Source organism: Phasianus colchicus, chromosome 2 (assembly GCF_987193195.1).
Source record: "Phasianus colchicus chromosome 2, bPhaCol1.hap1.1, whole genome shotgun sequence".
NCBI lineage: Eukaryota > Metazoa > Chordata > Aves > Galliformes > Phasianidae > Phasianus > Phasianus colchicus.
In genome coordinates, this window is record NC_143437.1 from 39,526,311 (window position 1) to 39,550,686 (window position 24,376).

The window sequence follows — 24,376 nt, forward strand, 5'->3', positions numbered from 1 at the left end:
GCATGGGGCACAATGCAAAAAAAAGACTGTAGATAAATCAAAAACAAGGCAGATAGTCCACAAAATACAGGTAATGTTTCCTTTAAATCTGTTATTAGCAACAGAAAATGTCTGTTTAAAACTTCATTTCCCATTTCTTTGTTTTGTAGGAATTAGTGAACAGGCTCCTTAAAAGACACAGGCTAGGTGAAATTCATGTTCAGGACAAAGCACATTTTCTTACAAATAAATCCAGACCAAAAACTAATAACAATAATTACAATAAGCCAGACAAGACTGTAATGTTTGGCAAGATGAATACAATGAAGAACAGCCCTATCGTCAAGAACTTACACTCTGAAAATAAGGCATGCAGGAAGAACAAAAGGTGTGCCAGCAAGGAAATAAAAGATAGGATAACAAATACAGCTTGTACCAGATTTATATGCCATCTGCAGCCACCTGTCACAATTACCTCTCACTATCAACTCAGCAGATGGCAATTTTCTGTATGCATTACTAGCAAAAATGAGATCAAAAATACAGCTTGAATGTTGAGACGGTGATTCGTAGGTTCTGTTAATTCTTCCTTATATGTAGAGGACAAATCTGGGGGAAGCATGTGGGAAAAGCTCCTCAGCACAAATCTGAAATTGGCACTGATGGTGGAAAAATAAAAAGCAGAAATGAATCTGGAGCAAACAGCCATGGCAGGATTAAGCTAAAAAGTTTTAAAGACAATAACAATACATGTGTATCTGACCAAGGGGCAGAGAGAGAGCCAAAAGAGGAAGTTAAAGGAACATACTGTAACATGATAGATCTAAGCAGAAGAACTGAACAATTCTAAGGGGATGGTTTTACTTTGAGAGAAGCACAGAGGTGACATTGCTGTAACACGCTGAAAAGGGCCATGAATAGACAACAGCTTTGCCAATATGTCAAGTGAAAAAAAATGGAGATAACCAAAGTAACTAGCAGCAGAATCCTGTTTCCATTGGAATAATCTTAGAAACCAACTGACCACTCTAGGGTCAGAATCTCAGCCTACACAGATATCCAGGTAGCAGAAAAATTAGGCTTCGTTTGGATCAAGGAGAACGTCTACATCAATAACAATGAAACACAGGCTTGAGTAACAGAGGAAAGCGGAATGATCCCCAGAAAATTACAGGAGACCTTAAGGGAAAACGCTTTTCATGTTACAATCAAAAAAGCTTAATGAATGACCTGCATTTCTTCCTTTGAAATACGAATTTGCAAAGTGAGGGAAGGCAATTCAGAAAGGCATTTCAGTTTGCACCCTTTATGCTCCTACACAGCAGTAGCTTGAAAAGTAGAATAAGATCCAGCAACCAGAGCCACACTCATTTCTTGTACACAGGGAACTGCAAGGCCAATTAAATGCAATAGCTTAATCAACTGAGTTTGGGTGAAGCAGTCACAGAGGAATAATAGAGAAAAGCTACTCAGAATCTTCCAAAATTAGTAACTTCAGAAGTTGCAGAGAGAAAGATTTATTTCATCGCCTCTTCTCCTGACTTACTCTGCTGATATAACACAACCAGTAATTCACTATGACATTTTGGCTTTTTCTATGGATAAGCTGTAAGTTTCTATATTATCACTTAATATGACAACATCTGTGAGAATCTCCTATCTATGGAGAAGACTATCAGATATGAAGAATCAACATGGCTCTTAACCAAGTTCTCAAAGTGATCAAATCAGTTCTCAAACCTTTCAATATACAGTCACCTCAATCATTCTTAACTCCCAACTTCAACTCATTCCACTTTAATTCCTCCACACACATTTTGTCCTTTTCCAGGGTGTTTGGTTCCTCCTTTCATTTCTATATTTATATGTATTTATTTTCTTTTATATTTTCATATATATATATACACACACATACACACAAATATACGCACATTTTTACCTCCTCCTTTCCAATCCAAGCTGACTTATTCCACTGTTTTCCTCCCTTCTCTTCAACACCACTATATGAATATTGTACACACGTTCTGGTTTGTCATTTCACCTTGCACAGTCTGGGAATCTACCCCATAGTATTTACAAGTAAGTTTACAAAACCTTATGTGACACTGTTAGCATCACAAATAGACTGGTAGCAACTCCTTTGCAAAAATATTCATATTTTAAGTCTTTCCAAAAGTAGCTACAACATAACCTTTTAGGGACCCAAGACCTTGAAAGAAGGTGTTTTTATATGCAGGTAGAAGGATGTTTGAATATGTTATGTTCTAGCTTCATGGAAGGACATCCGCTACGTTCAGCAAATAATCCCCAAGGTGAAAAGCTCCATCCCATTTCACTGCACTATCCAACAGTACCTTTCCCCTCATGCTTTTATTTTGGATTTATTCCAAAACTGGATTATTTACAGATTGAACTGCCAGTAATAGTTTGTAAAACTGTTTTTATGCACTTTTTTTCCCCAAGAACACAGATAGGAAACTGCAAATAAAAAGATGGCATTACTTCCACTAGCATTTCTTAAAATTAGAAAGGTGAAACTACAGAAAAGTTAAATATTTTGATATTATATTTACTCTATATAAATAGCTTGTTCTAGTGATAGGCTACCATCACACATATAATACCTTCCTTCTATATTTTTAAAATATATTTTCTGCATACAAACTGGAAAGCTACACAGAGGTATCTTCTCAGTACACGTCTATTGAGGAGGAAATTTCATGCCTAAAAGTATGTGCAATTTTTTTCCAATTGAATCATCTGATAATACTCATCTGTATGTACAGGCTCTGAGAAATAAGAGTTAAGCAATTTCTCTAAAACAATGAAAAAAAACAGCAAACAAAACTAATATTGTACTAGCAAGGAATCAAGTCTCTTCAAACAGTCAACTCATTGGAGCACACTCTCCAAGAGTCAAATGACTGTGTAAGAGCAAGGAAAAGTTGATTCTATTTCAAAAATGGGTAAACAGTCCCTTAATTGAAGGAGTCAGATTAAGGTAAATACAATCTAATTCTACCTAAGATGTATATGCGCGCATATACTGAAATGACAGATCAAAGAGGGGGAAAATGTCTCTTAACATTTAATTCACTGGATTTTCTCATTGAAGTATCTGTTCAACACTTAAAAATGGGTTAAAATGGTTTCCACACCTCTCAGGTCTTGAAGTTAGCAACACCAACACTATCTGTCATTTTCCTGAATGACGTTCATCCCGATTTCTTCTCAAGTTTTCTTCTCTTCCTTCATCCTCCTGCTTTCCTCCCTGCACCTTTTTGCTCACACAGACAGCACCTTCCCCAGCTCCTCCCCTAAAACATGAAGCAGGAATCACAAACCAACAGCAGTCACCAAAAGGGCTGTCTGAAAACATGCACAGTTACTGCAGTTTTCTTAAAGCATCACAGGTGCAAAACATTTTTTTTTAGGGCAAGTCACATGAAACTACCCATCATCAAATCAAAACAACACAGTGACAGCCCTACCTTATCACACTTAGGCTACTAAGTTACCGTCTCTTAAAAATAAGAAGAAATTTTTTAAAAAGTCACATTGTTGTGGAAAACCCAAACTGAGAAAAAACCAAAGATAATTGGAAAGCTTCTGTCAGTGAACTCTGCAGAACACAAGGAAGATGGTAGAATGAGAAGAACCCACTTCTACAAGCCTGCTGATCAATGAGAACTGGTAAAATAACTAAATGGACCAAGTATATCAACTGAAACAAGTGCAAGCAATAAATTTAAATGTATTCATAAACAAATGATAATTAGAAAATAATCATACCACATCATTACCATCCTATTAAGATGAAACTGACGACTCACACCTCACTCATTTCAATTTGTCTACAGATGCAGCAACAATTCCTAGATTCACAGTTCTTTCCATCCAGAAATGGTAAAAACTAAAGTAATTAAAACTGAGGCTATGAAACAATCCAACAGCTGCTTAATTGGTTGTAAGTATGAAGCCAAAGGTTAGTTTTCTAACAGCTTACAGAAAGATTCTAAAGCCAGCTGTAAAGCCAGCTATACTCAGACACGCTCATCACCTGGATACTGCTGTGAAAAAGGCATCAAATTACTCCCAAAGAACAGATTTTATACAACAACTAACTAACACATACAAATAAAAGCACCAGAGCTAATGCCCATAAAAGCTTATGAATTTGAAAAAAAAAAAAATCTGCTATTTCTATTTACTGAGTAATGCTTTCAATGTGGAGCCATGTCTATGTATGTATGCCATGCAGAGCTATGCACAGCCTTTGAATTTTAAAGGGAACTGAGGAAGAAAAAAACACAGCCAAGTCCATTTCCAGATAAACTGCTCCATTTTAACAATTCAGTTTTGAAATCACTTTGACAATCAGTGCAAGCTCATATAGGAATATTCGTCAGAGAAAGATACTGTATGCATTTCATCACTAATCAGTTCAAGGTAGCAACTGAAATCAGAACATATATTGCATCTAGCAATGATTCATCTAAGCTGGTTTACAACCAAATAAATAATTAAATTGGTGAAAATTTCTCTTACTAAATCCTGAATGATTTATTGATTAGTCAATTGCTACTTGACACATCCATGACCATCCTGCAGCTCTGTTCCTTTCCAGCTGTATGTGTAAGTGATAAATTTCAGATGCTGAAGTGTTAGCATTGTTTGCACTTCGTTTAAAGCTGCATACACACCACAGCTAGGAGAAAGGTAAACCAGAGGTTTGTCTGTGTTCCTCAAAACTAAAGAAACAAACACAGGCTCCCTACTTAATAGGCATAAGTGCCCATAACAGTTAAATTATTTCTCAAATAGACACAAAAACCCTACAGAGAATTGCAGAGAGTTATTCTCTCATTGTAGAGATCAATTTAAGTGAGCTTCTTATGTTATTAATTTTAGAAACAAGTGTACAAATAGACAATGGTTTTCTTGTAGGAGACATTGTGAAAAATAAGTTCAAAACCTTGTATTTTGTCCCCACTTGAAGATCTGAGGGATGTACCAAGGTTACTTGCTGAATTCAGCGCAGTTACTATACTGATTTTTCACCTTCCTAGGAAGAACCTAAAAAATAGGCATGAGCTAGAAATAGTCCAAGAGTAGTAAAATATAACAGTAAGCAATTTACCTATTGAAAATCAGTTTTATAATTTGTTGGCACTCTTGGCTGCGCAAGAACAAAGAAATACACAAAGTAAGAAAACAGAAATTAACAAAATTATATCTGATAAATATTGGCTTCTAACACTGCAAATTCCATTAATTTTTCAGTATAATCAGGAAACTTTGATTCCATTTCTGGCGCTTTACCTCTCACCCACAACAGCAAAGAGATGAACTTAATTCTTTAGCTACATCCTGTTCCTGTGTTATTATGTTTTCCCACCATCTTGTAGAAATCTGATTGCTTCCTCCACGGATAGCTTTCCTTTCAAGTTTTAGGTGTATTAAAGTTTTTTCCTGGGTGAGATGATTACAATTCATGATACCCTTCCTTAAGCATTAAAAAGCTTTTCCTTTGTATGTCAGTTTACATTACTTTATTACAGTTTAAATTGAAAGACCAAAAAAAAGTTCTTTTTCAGAGGTACATAATTGTTCTTGACCCTAGCTTTGTTTTACAAATACATACATAGGAAAAGGTAGTACAGTTTGCTTTATCCACTCCAACAGTACAATTTATTGCAGCACGGTAAGAATCCTGAAGTGACTTCAGATAGCATAAGGTAGGAGACAGAAATAAGCTACGTTATAACATTCTCTCGGAACATAAATAGTGTCTGCACAAGATAAATCCACTGCGTCAATGCTGAACTTTTACACAGAATTTCCCGATCAACATCAGCAGAAGCAGTCACAGGGCAGTAGTTTTGACAAGGTGCTGACATTTTACAGCCTCATCATCTAATCCCATTCAGAGCAAGTGCAGACATGATAAAGAGCTAATGAGCTCCTCTGTGCAACCCACTCCATTCACTTACTGCTAGTACTGACACACAGCAAACAGAAAGGTCAGCCAACAGCGTTCCAGTTACATCTGTTATCATCACTCTACACTGTATTAGCGAAGAAGCCCCAAAAGAAATATGGGTTCCTCATTCCATACGAGGAGCTACGCGCAGCTATCAGCTGCGAAGATAATGCCACACCTATACTTGTCCCTAGCAAAATCTTGACCTCATTGTAAAAACACCTACACGTAGCTTAAGTGATCACTCTTAATAGATTGCTCAGTCAAGGTTTCCTATTGGAAATGGTTTACCACTTTAACAGCCTTTCAATTCTCACGCACGTTCCCATCCCATACTGTTAAGGGACAAAAACTGGGCAAGGCTTGCTTCCATCAGTTAGAGATTTCACTTAATAAGCCATGTTAGAAAGGTGCTCCATTCATTCCCACCCAATGCCAACCTACCACAGACTCATAGCTCCCCTGTGCAACATACAAGTTTTGCATTTATGCAGTGCACATGCAGGTCATACTTGCAATACTTACATAAATCCCAAAATGTTTGGAGCATACTCTGCCTTTAAAATTTATACAGCTTTTTCCTGTCCTTTGCTGGTATTTTACAGTAATATTTTGGAGTTTTTCATAAATAATACAATACTACATATATAAAATCCTGAAAAGTTTCTTCCCTTTACTTCATACATTCATAAACTCTTTCTCAGCCCTTTTCTTGCACAGCATCTTTCAAGAATTTTAAAGAAACAGTACACATTTCCTCACAGGATATATAAGGTATACACTGCAAAGTGGGGCAAAGAGCAGGAATTCTATATTACAAATAGTAAAGCTTTAAAAATATCAACAAAGCCGAACATCCTAACATAACAAATGAAGAGCTCCACATTAAAAAAAGACTTCATTATTTCAGTATCTCTTTGTTTGCTTGTTTAATCATCCCCTGGGACAATCTGTACTGTTAAGAAACGTGTAGAAAACAGTCATCAGTTTTTGTTGTTGTTCAATTAGTGCTATACTCAGTGTTTGAGCTCATGCAAGTGTCCTTTGGGGAAACGTCCTGCGTGCCATTAGCACTAATCTTAATGAGGGAAAGCATGAAACTCCTTTAGTGCTCTGCCAGAATTGTTTTATCTTCAAGTCAAAAGAACAACTGTTTGGAGTAACCCCAAAAAAAGCATTTAACAATTACAAGTGGAAAACAATATTCCCAAGCATTATACTCATAGCACTGTTCTATTTATAGATGAACAGTTATTATACTGAATAAAATATGTATGAGGCAGCTTTACGATGCAGACAGTCGTGACTCCTTAGCTGAGGCTGCGACAGCAGTTTCCATTACGAGCCCAGTTTTGATCCCTTTTACTCAGAGAGACATAGGGTGGGGAACAGGAGGATGTTTCATGTTTGGTTTCAAGACAAAGGAGAATATTTTTAGGAAGTTTGAGGTTAATTGGACATGCTGCTTTTGAGATATGGGACACAGGCGTTTCTTTATTCTTTTTGGAAGAAAAAAAACCACACTTTAACTGCAATGTTTTTGTTCATGAAAACGCTTATAACAAATTCTCCAGAAATTCTTTAGAACACAAAATCAGATTTGAACACTAAGAGAAAGTCAAGACTTACAGCTTCAGGAAATACCTAAACAATCTAGCACTTTTCCTAGTTATATTTGTTCTCAGAAAGGCATGCAAACTTTTCCACTGTGAAAAAAGCAAGGCAACAATTATAAACCACTAGACTTAAAAACAAAACCAAAAGCAACATTTTTAACTCTTATCAGTGTTTTCCCTTACAATTACAGTATTTCATAAACAGTGCAGTCAGGGGGGATAAAGCATCCCCTCTCAGTTGTTCTTATTCTAATTGTTCCTTCTTTCCTTGTGCTTCCAGGTTTTCTATCTCAGCTACATGATCCTGACAGCAAGCATCTTCACATCTGTCACCTTGATCCCAGTGTCAGCTGCATCAAAATCTACAAGTCCTTAAGCAATCCTTTTTTCCATCCCAATGACTAACTGAAGAGTGGAGGATTCAACAAACAAGGTGAGAGGAATGTTTGTGCTACAAGTTTGCGTTTCATACTTGGCATAGACATGAGCTCATATAATCAATGCCTAAATGCAATCTCTGTCTTCTCAGTGACACACTCCTATATTCTAACATGCTCCCTTACAAAACATGCATAACGGGCATCAGCAAACACAAACTTCCCCTACCGAGGGAAGAGCCAAAATTTAAATATTGACTTTTTACATGGGCAGATCATGAAGGACAAGGAGAAATGGTTCAAAAGTAAAAACAGGGGAGATTTAGATAATGTATTAGGAGGAAGATTTTTACTCAGAGGGCAGTGAAGCCCAGGCACATGCTATCCAGAGAAGCTAGGGATGCCTCATCCCTGAACGTGCTCACGGCAAGATCGGATGGGCAGCCTGAGCTGATGAGTGGCAACAGTGCCCACAGCATGGGGTTGGAACTGATCATCAAGGTCCTTTCCACTCCAAGCCATTTTATCATTCAATAGACCATGCAGATGACCTACAGAAACGGAATTAAGGTCACTGTACTTCAGTTGGATTTTATACAAAATATATTTTATAATGAGGAAAGAACTACCTAATTGCAGAAACAACTGGGAAATCTCTGGGCTAGTTGGTATTATACAACTGAGGAGATTCCAGACTTGCCACTGATTCATGATATCTAAAGAGCAGACAAAGGTGAAAGCACAACCATTTCCATTTCTAACTCAAACAGTCCAACTCCAGTCAATAACAACCTACAAGGAAAAATCCAATGGAAGGGCTGCATTTTTATATCTTCTATGTTAGTCCACAAAATTGCTAGATTTCAGGCAGTTATATGCATACCTGATCAAAAGAAAACGTAGACAGCAAAGCCTGCTTCTACTCTTCTATTCCTCCTCATGATCTAGTGCTCCAATACCTCTTTGCCTTCCTTTTTGTTTTTTAAACCTAGAGAAGTCAGTAGAGTCATTCTCTTTAGTTGTCTTAAGACTACTAAGATTTTTTGTAATTCCACTACAGTCTCACTTCTCTGCAAGCCACATGCAAGTGTTGGGGATATACTATAAAAGCTTTGCAGTTGTGGAGGCACTGAGTCATCATACATACACAGCAGGCAACTGATTTCCTCTACTACAAGTCTATATTCAACCCATTCAACAGTTGACAGACATATCTTTGTTATTTTAAAAGTCTGATATTTAAAACGATGAAGAAAAGTTTGAGAAATGTTGAATAGCAGCTGACAGGGTATTTCCAGTTGTTTTGTGAAGAGCTTATCCTGGTCCACTTTGATATTAATAGGTATCTTTATGCAAGTCACAAATCAGCAAAGGTGAATTAGTGTAGCTAACTGTATATGAGTGCTTATCAAACAAAGCAAACCTGAACAGAAACTCGTTAAGCTAGTAATAACAACCTGAAAATAAATAAACTAAGCTTACACATTTTTTACATAAAACTCTAACTATTCAGGTTGCAAGGAAGTATTTATTTAAAAGCTAAGATCTACTCTTTTTATTTTAATCAGAAGAGAGAAACTGTAAGCAGAATGCTAGCAAGAGGTTTGTTTGTTTACTTTATAGGACATGGGTATGTACAGACCTTACCACACGTTTCCCTGTCTGCTCTTTAGGCGCGCTCTTATTACATCTGAGATAAATGCAAGCTAACTCCAGCCAAGATTCCTCTCAGTAAAAACAGAAGTAGGTATGCCTCCTTGAATTCACCCATGCTAAGCCCCATACTAAGAAACTAGGAGGAACTCATGTGAAGCAACCAACAGGTGGTAGCTGGCTACCTTGTAATTACTGCCCATGTGGCAAAGCTGATAGCTTGCAGCATGAGGTCTCACAAAGATTTGCACACCTCAAACAGTGCTGTTGTATAGATAGCAAAGAATATTACATGAGTCACAGGTTGTCCATGAACTTCACAGGTTATTCAGACAATGTTTACAGGTCTTAAGGAAGCTTTCAAAAGCCTTGATTCATAAAACTGAATGAACGGACTGGATTCTCAGCATTTATAAACAGAACTTAAAATGAAAATCCAAACACTTGAACAATTACTGTTCACAGTTCAAGGTCATCTGTAGTGACAGTGTTTTGAACCACTTTTTTCATTGCCTTGTTAAAATATTAAGTGACAGAGAGCAGCAAGATTCACACGGGTTTTAAAGAGCTTCCTAAGAGTAACTGCTCACATTTAAATTGAATAAACAATGTACCATCACAAGCAAGCTGTGGAATTGAATTAGAACCACTGAAAACTAGTATGGCAAGTTAAGAGCCATCTCACTCTTAAATGACCTTAAGTTCACATACATAAGTAAAAGTTTACCTGTGCACTGTTTGTCTTGTAAATTACATCTCTTCACAGATTTATTTATCACCAGTTTATAAAAGTAAAATACTTTTTAAAAATTAAATCTGGGCAGCTCTGCCCTGAAATCCCCTGACGTCTTCAAGCTTGAAGAAGAAAAGATGCACAGGAACCCAATATATCTATAAATATATATGTATGTTTATATGTTTATATGTTATATAAATATAACATATATAAAAAATAGGTAAATGCAAGATACTTCTAGAGCATGACCAAGATGGGAAAGAAGCAGTTACAGATATTACTTATATTTTTGCCATAAACAAGGCAAAAGAATTTTAGGTAAGAATCAAATTCCATAGCAAAAAAAAGTCATTTGTCAGCAAGAATGATGAAAACACTGGTACATACTGTCTCAAGGATGGTAGTAAAAATTGCTATTTCACAGAGAAGAGCAGTAAAAGATGTAACTGAAACATTCAAACTGCACATTACAAGTCTATAGAAGAAAGAAAACGCTCATCTAGGGATTTTAATTTATGAACTTTATGAATTCACAAAGGTATAATTTCACAAGCTAGTCATTCCTTCTTTCTCCCTGAAGTTACAACCTTTTCAAGTGGGGAAATGTATGTATGTACATAGCACATACTCTTCCTAGTCAAAGACAACTGACCAGTACATTCATTAGAACTACTCTCAACTTTAGTGTAGGTCAGGGTACAAAGTTTTCCAGTTTCAGCAAATCCTTGTTTAACAGCAATGCTAACAAGACTGTATGATACTCTCCAGTATCAGAACTAATTCCGCTAACCACAAAGATAAATCTGAGTCCTGCTTTATAACCACAGAAATGAGCTATATTCAAACCTATTCCATGAAGAGGAACCACTGTTAGGCAAGAAATCGAGTTTAGTGCAGAACAGCACACTTTCTGTATCTTAAAATAATTTACCTGGAGATATAGCTCTGTGAAATTGATACATGTCTTCACCTATCAGCTCTTGTGCAACCTGCTTAATCTTCCGTCTGACAGCATCTAACTTGATTTCAGATTCATTTAGTACTTCTTCACCATTGGGAGCACTGAAATGAAACAGCAGCTTTCAGAATACAAGCAGACACTTAAAGAAAAATGTTACAGGTTTTCTATTACTAATACACATTCATAGACTTCAAGGAAGAAAATAAAGCAGATATTGGAATCAGAAATGGTTTAACTTTCATTGACACTTATTATAGACTCTGAAAGAGAGATTATGCAGAATCAGCTAGTCAAACATTCTGGTAGCACGATATTTATTCCAGGTAATAATTTTAACAATTAATTAATAATTTGAAACAACTGCTTGAGTAAGAACAATGAGAAATACATGCAAATGCTTCATTAGAGTATTCTGAGAAACAAGCAGTATTTGCAGAAGTTCATTAAAAAAAATATATCACTATTCTGCAATATGTTACAGAACACACGTGAAATATATACTTTTTTAGAAAGTAAGCATGAACTGTGTTATGAAAGAAGAGCTGAAATACCTTATTTACAAACAATATATACTTGGCATGTAAGTTTAGTTTAACTTTAAAACCACTCCTCCTCAAACCATCAACGTGGTATACTATTAGGTTTATTGGCTATGTGGGGACTACAGATAGACTGGTCTGAAGAAAACATTTAAAAGCAAACAGATTTCAGAAAGTAAAGCCATAATAATGGCTAAAACCAAAGGACTGGGAAATCAAAATATAGCACAGAAAGCTTCCACTCTCACAATAACACACATATCTTAAAAACAGGAATCTAAATCCAGAATAAATGAGTGTCTCATTATTGTTCTTTCCTCTTCCAGTTCCCAGCACATCTAGCCCCTGCAGTGGGAACAGCTATTCACAGTCAAGGTTGAGGCAGTTACTAGAATTATCGCAGTAACTCCTCACAGAAGACCAAGTTAAAAAGAGGGCAATTTCCTAATCCCTGTTTATAAATGTTACTACTATGGTAACTATAAGTAGATAATACCACAACAGATGTGCGCAGGTAAGAAAGAAAAAAATAAATCTGGAAGAAGGAACAGGGAGAGCTGTTTATAGCAGTTACATGTAGGATGTGTAAATATTTTATTCAGCTGGATACACAAAGCTCTAAGTTTTCCCATTCTTTTCCTGCTTCGTTTGTGGCTTCCAGTGATTGCTTAAAGGCTTTGGAAGACACAAAACATACAGAAATTCAAAACTTCACACACAAGTCTCTTAGATTGAAGAATGCAGTGAAGTGAACAACCCAGGCTGCCTACTTCTTGCACTGATGACCAAGGGTGAGGTTACAAGAACCCAAAAAGGGAAGTAACAGCAGAGACGACTAATGTGAAGGAAGGTTGCATGCTCTTCTCTCCCAGCTTGCTGGAAGCTGAAAAGCTCTCATCTGCTGTTACACTCTACTACTTTGATCTTGTTTAACATTCCAATAAAACCAACTAAAAAACCTGAGCCAGCATCTATTAATTCTCCAACTGGTGCGTGCAATCAGTAGCTAAAGAATGCTTATGAGAAATTAATCTTTCTCAACAAAACATCTCAGCTATTAATCACAAACGCTGAAAGACAGCTTCTAGGTTTCCACAAACACTTTAACTCTCAGTGTGACTCACCTGATATATCTGTGGAGTAGAAATATTGTTCTTTTGCTTTCGATTGTTATATCACGACTGAGCTTCACAAGCCGTTCATACTTATCATGCCTGGTGTCAAGTTCCAGCTGAAATGCTGCAGAGGCAGTGTTTACAGAAACAACCATGGTTAACACAGTATACAGCGTAAGGGAAAAGCTGAGATCCTGCACCACAGTAACAGCTGTGGGCCTCAGCCCCCCATCAGCCTTTCCCCAGTGTGGGCAGTGCTCCTGCACGGGACGCAGCTGTGGAGACCACCATTGCCCCCTGCCTGCCACAGCTACTGTGCAACCCTGCAGCTCAACACTGAGCAAAGGCACAGAATTACTTCTGAACAAAATACAGCAGGCCTTATGGTGCAAGTACACACCAAGCAAGGACTCACAAGAATGCAGGAACCCAGGTCTCATTTTTGGCTCCTCAAAATCTGCACAGATTTCTGAAAACCTCCTAGAGGGATCAACCTGTATATTTAGACAGCTATATATCTATGAAACTTCAGTCTTGAGCAGCAAAATTCATCATTAATATGATTTTTGTTTAGTGAGTCAGGCTTAAATACACATCAACCCTGATATTGTTTTAAGCAGCCCAGACCATACACATAAAAATGCACAGAATAGTAAAAAGAAACGTTCTATTTTACATCACAACTAGAACTGAGCAAAAGTATTTTAATATCTCTAAGAACTAAAAATATCAAAGTGAGGCCAATTATTTAAAATAAAGATTTAAAATAAGATTTCTGACTTACTGACATAAATTTTCTCTGCCTAATGAGAAAGAAGATAAAGAGAGGATGCATATGTAGTTTTCTTAATGAAAACTGTGAACAAATGTTTCACATACAACATTAACATTTAATACGTCATTAATCCACTAAATAAACTATTGATAGATATTTAAAAGTGTTTAAGTACATTTCCTGAATAACTACCTGAGGCATTAAAGGGTCCATGCAAGAAGATAGCGAAGGCAATTATTTTTATTATTTTTTTTTTTTTAAACAGAGGATATAACAAGTGAATATCTCTCAGAAAAGTGTAGCAGTTTACAAAGTTTAGGTGAAGCTAAAAATCTGCATTTCCCATTGCCTCGAGAAAAAATATGGTTTCTTTTTTTGTTGTTGTTCTTCTGAAACATGAGCACAAATGCTCCTACTGTGCTCCAAGTCTTTCATATGCATGACTGGTCTGTCTCCAAATTATGAGAGTTGAGTCCACCAGTGAATTATCAAAAAGAAATATTTCATAACTCTGTGGAACACAAACACTACAACCATGAAAAGCCAGGATGAACTGCATCCCTTACCCTGTTCTGAAATTTATCAAACGCTCCTGATTGGATCTTATGAGAAAGGAGGGAAAAAAGGGATGTTCTGAATTCAAATTAACAGCATCCTCAAGAAAAAAACTGATACATTTGAGAGTGAAAAATTAAACTTGAAAGTACAATTGCACTACTCAATTTAGAGTACAAGTGTATGTACATTAATCAAGATAAAAGTGCCAGGGTCAGAGTTAATCATCTGCCAAGGTGACTCATACAGCTGTTTTAACATGTGTTTAAAAACATCAAGGAAATTGTATGGTGCTGAAGGCATCATCTCTAACAGTCATCCAGCTTTTATTTCTTCATCTTCCATAGGAAAAAAATAATAATAATATGGGAAGCATGGAGAATTTTACACTGAGATCTGATCTGTGCCCTGTATCACATTCCCTTCCTTCATCTGTTAATGTTCCTCATTTCTGAAGACCACCTTTTGCTTGTCAGGGCTTACCTAATGGGAGAGTTTGAGAGAGTTAAACTGAATTGACTAACATTTGAGTCTGACATAAATACTCTGAAAACAGTTTTGCTTGAGGGCAGTTTACACCTGCTTATTTGGGGGAAAAAAACAACAACTGAAATGTAAGCTGTTCTTAAAAAAGGCAATCAAAACAAAGTAAGTGTCTCCATAAAGGCCTACTGCAGTTTGTTAAACTCAGATTCTTAGAAAGCACACGTATAAGCAGCTACCAATTCATAAATCCATGCATCCAGATTTCCATTTAAGAAACTTGGTCACCCATGCACCACCAGAACTATGGTCAGCAGTTAGGAACCTTTTCAGCCTCCCCAAAGGCAGCCATGTCCTTTTGTCACAACAGACAAGATTTTGCATCTGTGCAGGTCATGCATTTCCCTGCTACCAAAGGACCAGATCACCCTGTGCCTGCTGGAACGCTGCAGTTTACTTAGCATCAGGTTCAGCAAGGTGGGAAAGGGGAACAGGAGGCAAGATGAAAAAGGGAGCAGGTCACACGCCAGGTGCAGCCATGCCAAACCCTTCTCTCAGGCCTTGATTGTATAAACAGCAAAACGGCATCTTCTAAATGTAGAAAGCACGAGTTTCACTAGTTTCAAATCTCTCCCCCTGAGAAAGTTGGCTTATTCCATCACTAAATATATAATTTCTAGCAAATTCCACAGTGCATACTTTTCATAATCTGGCTTTCCAAATTCTTACTTACATTTAAAAGATGTCATCAAAGGAGAAGAAGGATTAACATTCTCTTTTTCCTCTCTTCTTTGACCATGTGGAAAATTATCGTGCTTTCGTTTTCTGAAGCCACCTGATCCTATTAATCAAAAACAAACATAAACAAATAAAAATATTTTAAAATAAACTAGTTTTGCCAGAACATACGTAATGTCACAATGCTGTCTTCAGAGGATTCATGGCTGTATTGATATTTTGCATGATAGAATGAGGTAACTTCTATTAGCAGCTCCTGTTATCTCCACAATACCACACTATTTGTTGCACCACATTCCTAGTGAATACTGGACAATTTTTACCAATTCTAATGGATTACCAGAGTAGGTTCCCAAGTACTTTTGTCATAAGGTGTTCGTATTCTTTTATGTTTCCTTTCCGTAAAGGAATAGCTGCACGGAAATTATTGTGTTAAAAAGGGCCTACAGCATTAGACATTTTTTTTTTTTTTTAATATTCTACTTAACAGAAAATATTTAAACTCCTACCAACAGTAGATAATTGTACAATACTTAACAATAATTACCAAATCATAGAATGCTCAGGTTGGAAAAGACTTAAAAGATCACCAAGTCCAACCGCAACCTAATCATACTACCCTAACAACCCTCTGCTAAATCATGTCCCTGAGCACATCTAAACAGTTAACACATCCAGGGATGGTGACTCAACCACCTCCCTGAGGAGCCTATTCCAGTGCTTAACAACTCTTTCAGTAAAGAAGTTTTTCCTGATATCCAACCTAAACCTCCCCTGCACCTTGGCCTGCACCTTGAGGCCATTTCCCCTCATCCTGTCACCAGTGAGAAGAAACCAACCCTGCTCTCAGTGCAATCACATTACAGGTATTTGAAGACAATAATAAGGTCTCCCCTAAGCCTTCTTCTCCTAAGTGACCATAATTTATGTCATTGGTCTTCGGTAATAAAAAAAGTACTCAAGGCATAAATTAGGCAGACTGCCACTATCCAGATTTACCTCCTGTGGTGCATCACCTTAGGTCCTTATACTGTGCTCATTTAAAGGCTTCTTTTTACCCTGCAAAAGCTGTCTCCTTCAACTGCCCTTACTTGCTCCTGTTTTAGTGTCCCTTTTCAAACCCTTATTCAAAACCCCTCTCTTCTGGATTGCCTTTTACTGTCAACTTGCACTTGGTCCTGTTTCTTCCTTCAGTCACTCCTTCACCTAGGAGAGGATCATTCACATTATGACCATGTCTCTTTGTTATTATCTCCTCCTTGTGACAGCTGCAAGCTTTGTGTTCCGAGCAGAGGCCAGTATTTGGCACATTTGCATACTAGCATACCTTTCTGAACATACGTAGTTCTCTTAATTTCCTTAAAAGACAAACAAAGGGAAGCTACTTAGAAGTTACAGAAGAACACTGGATTTTAAAATGTTTCCGTTTGTTTATTATCCCAAACTCAAACCAGAAGTGGGCGTTGTTACTTTCTAAAAGAGGAAACTGAAAATCATTTTTCCCTTCTTTTCTGTTAGGCCGTGGGTTCAGGGCTTTGTTTTTCCTGTAGCACTGAGCACGTTACAAACAGAAGCCTTGAAGCAGCGCAGAGCATTCAGCTCTCTGCCTTGCGCCAAGCGTTGGGGACATCAAAACAACTCACAGGAAAATAAATAAATAAACGAATAAATAAAACAGGTCCTCCTGAAGCAGGGGCAGAAAATTGGAGAGAAATAGAGATGAGGGGTCCACTGCATAAACAGCAATGTGCATTTCAGAAAACCACAGGAAAATAGATGAGAAAAGCAAAGGAAAGCCACGCCGTCTGCTTTCTGGTCGGAGGGAGCTCTGTCTGAGCAGCACGCAGGCTGACGGCGACATCTGACAGACGCTTCCTAACAGGCCCAATAACACATTCAGCTTTTGCTGCATGTTTTTTAACAGCAGGGATGGGAACTGCAAGAGCTAGCACGGGCCCGGCCGAGGGAACAGCTGGGGCACCACACAGCCGAGCCGAGCCGGTCCTCTCCCCCCGTCCTCCCTCCTCACGCCTCTCCCGCCGCCCCGTTCCCCGCCGGCCCGCGGGAGGCAGCGGCAGGCGGCGCACCGTCACCTTCCTTGCCGCTCATCTCGCCGCAGCCGCCGAGCCAGGCGTCCCCGCGGAGAGCCGCTTCCCTCCCCCCCTCCCCGGCTCCAGGGCCCCACGGCACGGCGCTGAGGTGCCCGTCAGCCTGCCTGATGGCAAGACCCGTCGCGGCGCGGTCTCTCGGCCCGCTGGCCACAGGCACGGAGGCGTGGAGCAGAGCCGCGACGAGACGCGGGCGATACCGGGCTCGGCGACCACCAGCTATGAGCAGAGCGCCGGCCCCGCCGTGGTTTTGAGCAGGCTCTCCTCGGGACGGCCGCGCTGACGTCCCGTCGGGGGCTTCCCTAGCGCGGAGCAGGGCGGGCCGCGTGGTGTTGCTGGGCGGAGGCGCTGGGCTGTGTGTCTGGGGAGAGCTCGGGGTGACGGGCGGCCGCGTTGTCCCGCTGCTGGGTGCCCGCTGCTGCCTGCCTGTGAAACGACCCATCCGAGCACAGCGGCGGAGCGTTCGCAGCCCTTGTGTGTGGGCGCGGGTGTGTGCTTCTCCTTCCTCCCTACCCTTAATTTTTAACCTGTTGGTCAATTGGTCGGCCCGTTGTGAACAGAGGGAAAGCGTTTTCAAGAGTGATGGTAAACATCGTGGCCACGGAAAAAGGGGCGGGTGGAACTTGCACTACGCCGGGAACCGAGCTGTCCTGGATAGCAGGTGCAAACGCGTCTGAGTCCACAAGGCTGAGCCCGGGGACGCTGACCTTGGCCCAGCTCTGTGCATGTCAACAAACACATACATTTATCGGCAGCTTGAATGCCAGGTGAGTGTCTCAACTGATTCAGGACATTAGCGGCCAAAAACAACCACAACAACAAGACAACAACTAAGAAAAAAAAAAAAAAAAAAAGAAAAAAAAAACAACAACCAACATTCCCAGAATGGGAATCTGTAAGCTACAGAACAAGGTGACCATCAGAGGTGCTGAGGACGTTGCAAGTGAACTAATAGCTCTTGTTTGTAGTATAAAGTTCATTGCAGAAGGCAGCCTCTGTCCTAACACTGAAGAAAGTGTCCTGTTGGCAGAGGTACTCCTATGCGAAGATCCAAATTACAGCAGCAGGAGGGTGACACATTACCTAATTCAGATAGTACGTGAATAAAGCTTTGACAGCAGCTCTAAGCAGTCAGGCAGAATCACCAAGCCCTCATATTGCCAAATACCTAGAACACATGACTGTCATGCAGCATTCAAAAGTATTCAGAGGCATAAAGCCTCTCTCCAATGTCCTAATTTAAGAAAACAGATGTTAATCACATTTGAAAGCCAGAGTACAAAGAGGATTCCAGCAGAACTTCCTCAGGCCCAACCCATGGATTGGGATGCACAACAGCTTTGATAGCTGTGCTCTCAGCTGCACAGGAGCTTCCAGCCTTCAGAGCAGCAGAATCAGAACATGGAATGATTTGCATCAGCATTAACCCTGCACACATTTGTTCTCAGCCTTTGATTTTAGAAGACATACAAAACTGCTTTTAAAAACAATTACTTTCTTTTTTTTTTCTTTTTTTTCTTTTTTTCTTTTTTTCTTTTTTTTTTTTTTTCCCTCCAACAGTGTTATTTCTGTGTTCTCAGCAGCCGTTTGGACAAAAAGCAGAGCTTTTTAGTTATGCTGATGTCTCGGGACAGTGGAAAAAGTAATGATGTTCACATGTTTCCCGGCAGTGGAAAGTTTCCAACTGACTGTGGGAGATGGAGGTGTCAGCTTCCACTGAGATTCAGCAACACTCTGCATTTGCCCAGAGATATTCAACAGCTCTTGACATCCCTCAGCAATAAGAACTGATTTCTCCTGAGACAGTCTCTTTTAGTGTGGCAGTGTTGCTCTTCTTTAGAAACAGGTTGTTATTTGTAAAATCTTTCCCTTTCTTTCTGCTGATTGTGAGACCCCTCTGACTCTCCTTCTAGTGAAGAAAGAGCAGCAACGTTCTGGGGGAGAACACAGTAAAAGAAGGTGTGGGGGTTTAGAGTAGGTCAAGAAAAAAGACACTAAACAACCTTGCAACAAAGTTTTCTCAGAGTCTAAAGTTGCATTGAGAGATTGCATAGTATAGATCCGAAGATAAGGCTGGCAACAACTTTCATATGGAAAAAAATGGGTTTTAAGACTCAGGGTCATAAGGAAAGAGCAGGACTGAGTGGACTGCATATGATCTGTGTCTTTCTGAGTGGGCAAACCAACTGAATATATAACCACTACAGGATTGAGAAACTTCATTCATTTTATTGCTGAGATCTGCTACTCTCAGTAGGGACCCACTAATAACACTCGTACAGGATACTGCTGCAGTATTGTCCACAGAGGCCACCTTGAAATGATGCTAAAAGGAAAGAATGAATCTTTCCTCCTCTAGAAAAGCTCAAGCCTGTTACCAGCTGAGCACTGCTGAGCACTGTGATGGGCAGATACAGCTGGACAGGAGCAGTGTGATACATCCAGCTCAAAACCATGTTAGTGAAGCCCCTTCAGTGCCTGCAGCCTTAAGGGAGGGAATTGTACAGAAGTAAGGTTTGAGTGCTCTGGTGAAGCCACCATATCTTCACACCCTCAATCATTTCAGTGTAACTCTTTGGAAACTTTAAAATCCCAAGTTCCAAGTTTAAGTGCAAAGTACACAACATCCTCTTCATGGACACCATATGGCTTACATAACATCAGGGAGAAAGGCTGTATTTGCAACACCTTCCCACACTGAAATAACTAGCCTGAGAATGTCTCTTTAAGTCAGCACCAACACAGTAGCACTATGGGTTGTTAGAGCTGGAATTATCTCTGCGTATCCTATTGTTTTCTTTTTTATTTCATGACACAGCGTACTCTTAGAACAAAGTTGTGAGGTTGCCTTGGAGATGGAGAGCCTAACTACAAGGCTATCTGTCATACTGAACTATTTGCATTAGGCGATCTAGCTGTGAATACTTTCAACAAACAATTGAGTGAAGTGACAAAAAGCTTATGAAACCGTCACAGGGGAGTTGCATAAACCGGGGTCAGATGTTCAGTTTGAGACTGTTACAGGACTTTTGCAGCTGGCTGATGAGAGGAAATGGGAGGTCATCTGGTTTGTAGTTGTTATAACAACAACCTGTTATGTTTCTCAGGCTGCAAAGATGCCCATAGTCTTTTGGCAGGATGGATCAAGAGGATGATTTCCTCTTTTCTGCGAATAATGTTTGAAAATCACAAATGTTTTTCAGATAGTTGAATTTGGGAATTCTCTTGGAAGCAGCAAAATCCTGCCAAGTGCAAATACACCACGGTGCAGCCTCTGAGTGGATCAGCAGGAGATTTTGGTAATGCTCCACATATTTAGCTGATATGTTAATGTATGTGACAGAGGAGGACTGAGATAACCTACAGGTTTGCTGCAACAGTCAGCTGACAAAAAAAAAAAAGAGAGAGAGAGAGAGAGAGAGAGAGAGAGAGAGAGAGAGACCCAACTGTGTATTGTCTTTACTTCCAGTGTTTAGTTTATACCTTCCCAGGGAAAACTGGCAAGTGACAGGCTATGAATAATGTACCCATAGGGAAAATTTGTTTCTAAACACAAATAGTGTCTGGCTTATGTCTGGGTGGGTGTGCTGGCAATTTCATAACAATTTCATTCTACTGAGGCAACCACATAAAAGAATTGCTTTGGAGGAATTCAAGGTGAGAATATCTTTATTCTGTGTCTACATCACCAACACCCTTCGTGCAGTAGAAGTGCAGAGATTAACATTTGTCCCCCATCCAGAGATTAACATTTGTCCCTTCCCAGAGAGGAACCTTCTGAGCATGAGCTCCTTGCAAAATCCAACTAGGGCAATGCAGTCCTTTTCACTTCTAGCTGCTTCAGTTAGGCAGGAGAACTGGCAGCTCAACGGATCTCTAGGTTTTTCATCATAATGACAGGACACAGAAAAAGGGTGGGCACATGAGATATTACCATATAATCAAGCAGCTGCTGCTTGATGGCAAAACCCCATGATCCTCTAGCGGTCAGGGACATCTCCATCATCACCACCTTCCTCCAAGGACTGAGTTACTCATGCTTTTATGTGTTTTCCAAGTCTAGATCATGATTATTTTACCATGCACTAATTATTTAGAAATCAACTCAATCTGCAGAGGGCTCCTGTGACTAAAAGTTCTAGGTGACTAAAAATTCTTGAGAAAACTAATAGATTGAGGTTGGATATTAGGAAATACTAATCCAGAAGAGTGGTCAGGCACTGGAACAGGCTGCCCAAGGAGGTGGTGGAGTCACCAGCCCTGGAGGTGTTCAAGGAACATTTAGATTTTGTACTGAGGGACATAATTTAGTGGGAAATATTGCTGATAGGTGGGCAGCTGGACTGGATGATCTTAGAGATTTTTTCCAACCTTGGTGATTCTATAATTCTATAACTAGAAGGGTATGCTAATTACAAAAAATTCTGTGTAACAATAAGCTACTCTGACTATTAAAAATTCTCGATAACAGTAAGCTATGCTGTATTTTAGATAGATAGATGATAGATAGATAGATAGATAGATAGATAGATAGATAGATAGATAGATAATAAAGCTCTAAATACAAGCACAACCTTTGTGGCCAGTCCTTATCCTATGCAGAATTCATTTTATCTACAAAAACTCTTCACACAGCATTGAGTGAAACTCTCATCTGACAAATAACCATCCTGAGAAGTTTGTGATGCTCTTCAGTATGTACAGAGCTCAGTACCAATTGGAAAAACAGTGTCAAATGCATTTTTTTCCTTCACTCTCTTGGTCCTCCCTAATGCTGGAGGTTTGAGGTAATGGTTCTCAGCCAAAGAGCTAATCTGATCTATCTGCTATTAACTCTGTATGAAAGAGGCTGAGAATGGTGTTTGTGTCTGCATGTGAGAGAGGCAAAATATTATATTATATATGGAAAACCCTCATTCGTGCTGATGTAAATCAGAAATAATTCTGTCTAAATTGGGTACCACTGAGATGACTATCTGGTCTTGAGAATTCCCAAAGTACAGAATGTTTTATGCTGTGGTGTAGGTAGGGCCAAAAAAACAGCAAGGCTCAGATAGTTAGAGAAATGCTTTCTTAACAATTCCCACCAAAATGTTCTGTTAAAAAGCAGTTAAGGTTGCTCTGGGGCAAAACACACACCCACACAAGAAATGACAGGTTAGGTGAACCTTCACGCCTCATATTAACCACTCCCAGTGACAGACTCCAAACCCCAACAAGAAGCTTCCCTTGTTCTGCGGGATAAAGAAACAAATGAAATACCCATCCCTCCTACACGCTTCAGTGCAAAACCCTCTGGCTTCTGCAACTCTCACATTAGTGGCTGGTGCATGCATACTGGCCTTGGCAGTTCAGGGAGAAAAATGAATGTTAAGAAATTCCCCTTGAGCGTGAACTCTGCTGGTACTGCTGGTCTCAGGGGCCTTCTTTGGCTTTGCCAGGCTCTTTTCTCTGTGGCTGATCCACCGCTCCACTGAGGAGACCCATTCCCCAGGGCAGAGATAAAGAATCATCTGTTCCTTTGTATTAGGTTAAAGGATGAGATACTTTGTATGTTAACAATGAAGTAAATCTGGTTGCCTTTCTGCAAACCGTAGTTACATTTGCACCAGCTATTTGTATCTGGGCTTCTTCTGGATTATTTATTCCTAGCTGGGGCAGGAGAAATCTCATGTTAAAGGGGTTTACACAGAAGATGTGTATGCCTTTGCTCCTGTATGTGTTGGTGGTCTTCCATCTATCTTCCCGCATAGCTTTATTCCTCCCTGCATCTAGCTGCTCCTTACATCTTCTCCATAGAGTCATAGTGGCCAATGCTGTCCAGGTTTCATCTCATTTTTCAAATGCTAATACGGAGTTAGTCCTGCCTTTTGTATCTAGGTGCTCTAGGAAAAATGTCTTGGTATCACCAGCAGACTATCCACAGCCTCTGTGCCAGAGAGCTTATGAGCATCCACATTTTCTGTAGAAAAGCAAAGACATGTTGGTCCAGGCATAGAAATTAGAATGTGTATGTTGGGCCCCAGGGGAGAGTGTCATTCTCTTCCCATACATGGCTGCATCGAGACAAATAATTAACGACAAGTAGATAAAGTACCATACTGCTCCAGACCTGTATCCATTGAAAATGAGCTGCAGAGACAAGAGTCAAGAGGAATTAGTCTCAGACTGTAATTTTGTTTCATGGGTGATGACCTTGAAGATGCTGATGGAAAGGCTGAAAACTTCCCTGGAGAATCTACCGTGCCACTGCCAATGTGGTGACCTGGTCATAGTCTGTTACTTGACCACGTCTCCAAAACCTTGGCCTTGTTTTCTCCAATTGGTGTGCTGTGTGGTCAGTTCCAACCTGATAATGGGAATCATAACAAAACTGTGTTCATTACGACACCAAACACTTTATTGTTCTGTCACAGCACAAAGGCCCCAGACAGGAAACTAATAAAGGTTTGATATGTACATTTACAACCTCATCTTCAATATGTCAGCATGAAGTTTTTATTTTCCTGTCCTCCAGGAAAATTTACTCATACCAACCATCCTATAGAACCAGAGCTCATTTAGAAAACTGCAAAAACTGAAACATTAATCCTTATGCCTTCCCAGTGATAAATGCCTTTATGAATAGTTTCTAAATTTGCCATGGCCTGCATAAGAGTAGAACACATTACGTGAGCTTGAAGCAGGGGGCTTTTCAGGATGCCTATACACAACATGCACATCTCTATTCATTGCTCTAAGAATATGAGATTGAAATG

The 24,376-nt window shown here is 39.5% G+C and overlaps 1 protein-coding gene across 5 annotated transcripts in view; it reads right to left on the reverse strand.

Moving 5' to 3' along the window:
* The window catches only part of TSNAX (translin associated factor X), a 54,141-nt gene that overhangs the window by 6,536 nt on the left and 23,229 nt on the right, over positions 1-24,376 (reverse strand). Inside the window, exons 1-4 of one of the 5 annotated variants that reach the window (XM_090135439.1) lie at positions 17,726-17,952; positions 15,506-15,613; positions 12,969-13,083; positions 11,276-11,406 (exon numbers count right to left, since the gene is read on the reverse strand). In XM_090135439.1, coding sequence (XP_089991565.1) covers positions 11,276-11,406; positions 12,969-13,083; positions 15,506-15,521 — 262 coding nt within the window. In that variant the 5' untranslated portion in view covers positions 15,522-15,613; positions 17,726-17,952. The other 4 variants (XM_090135440.1, XM_090135436.1, XM_090135438.1 and 1 more) reach the window with 4 other exon arrangements.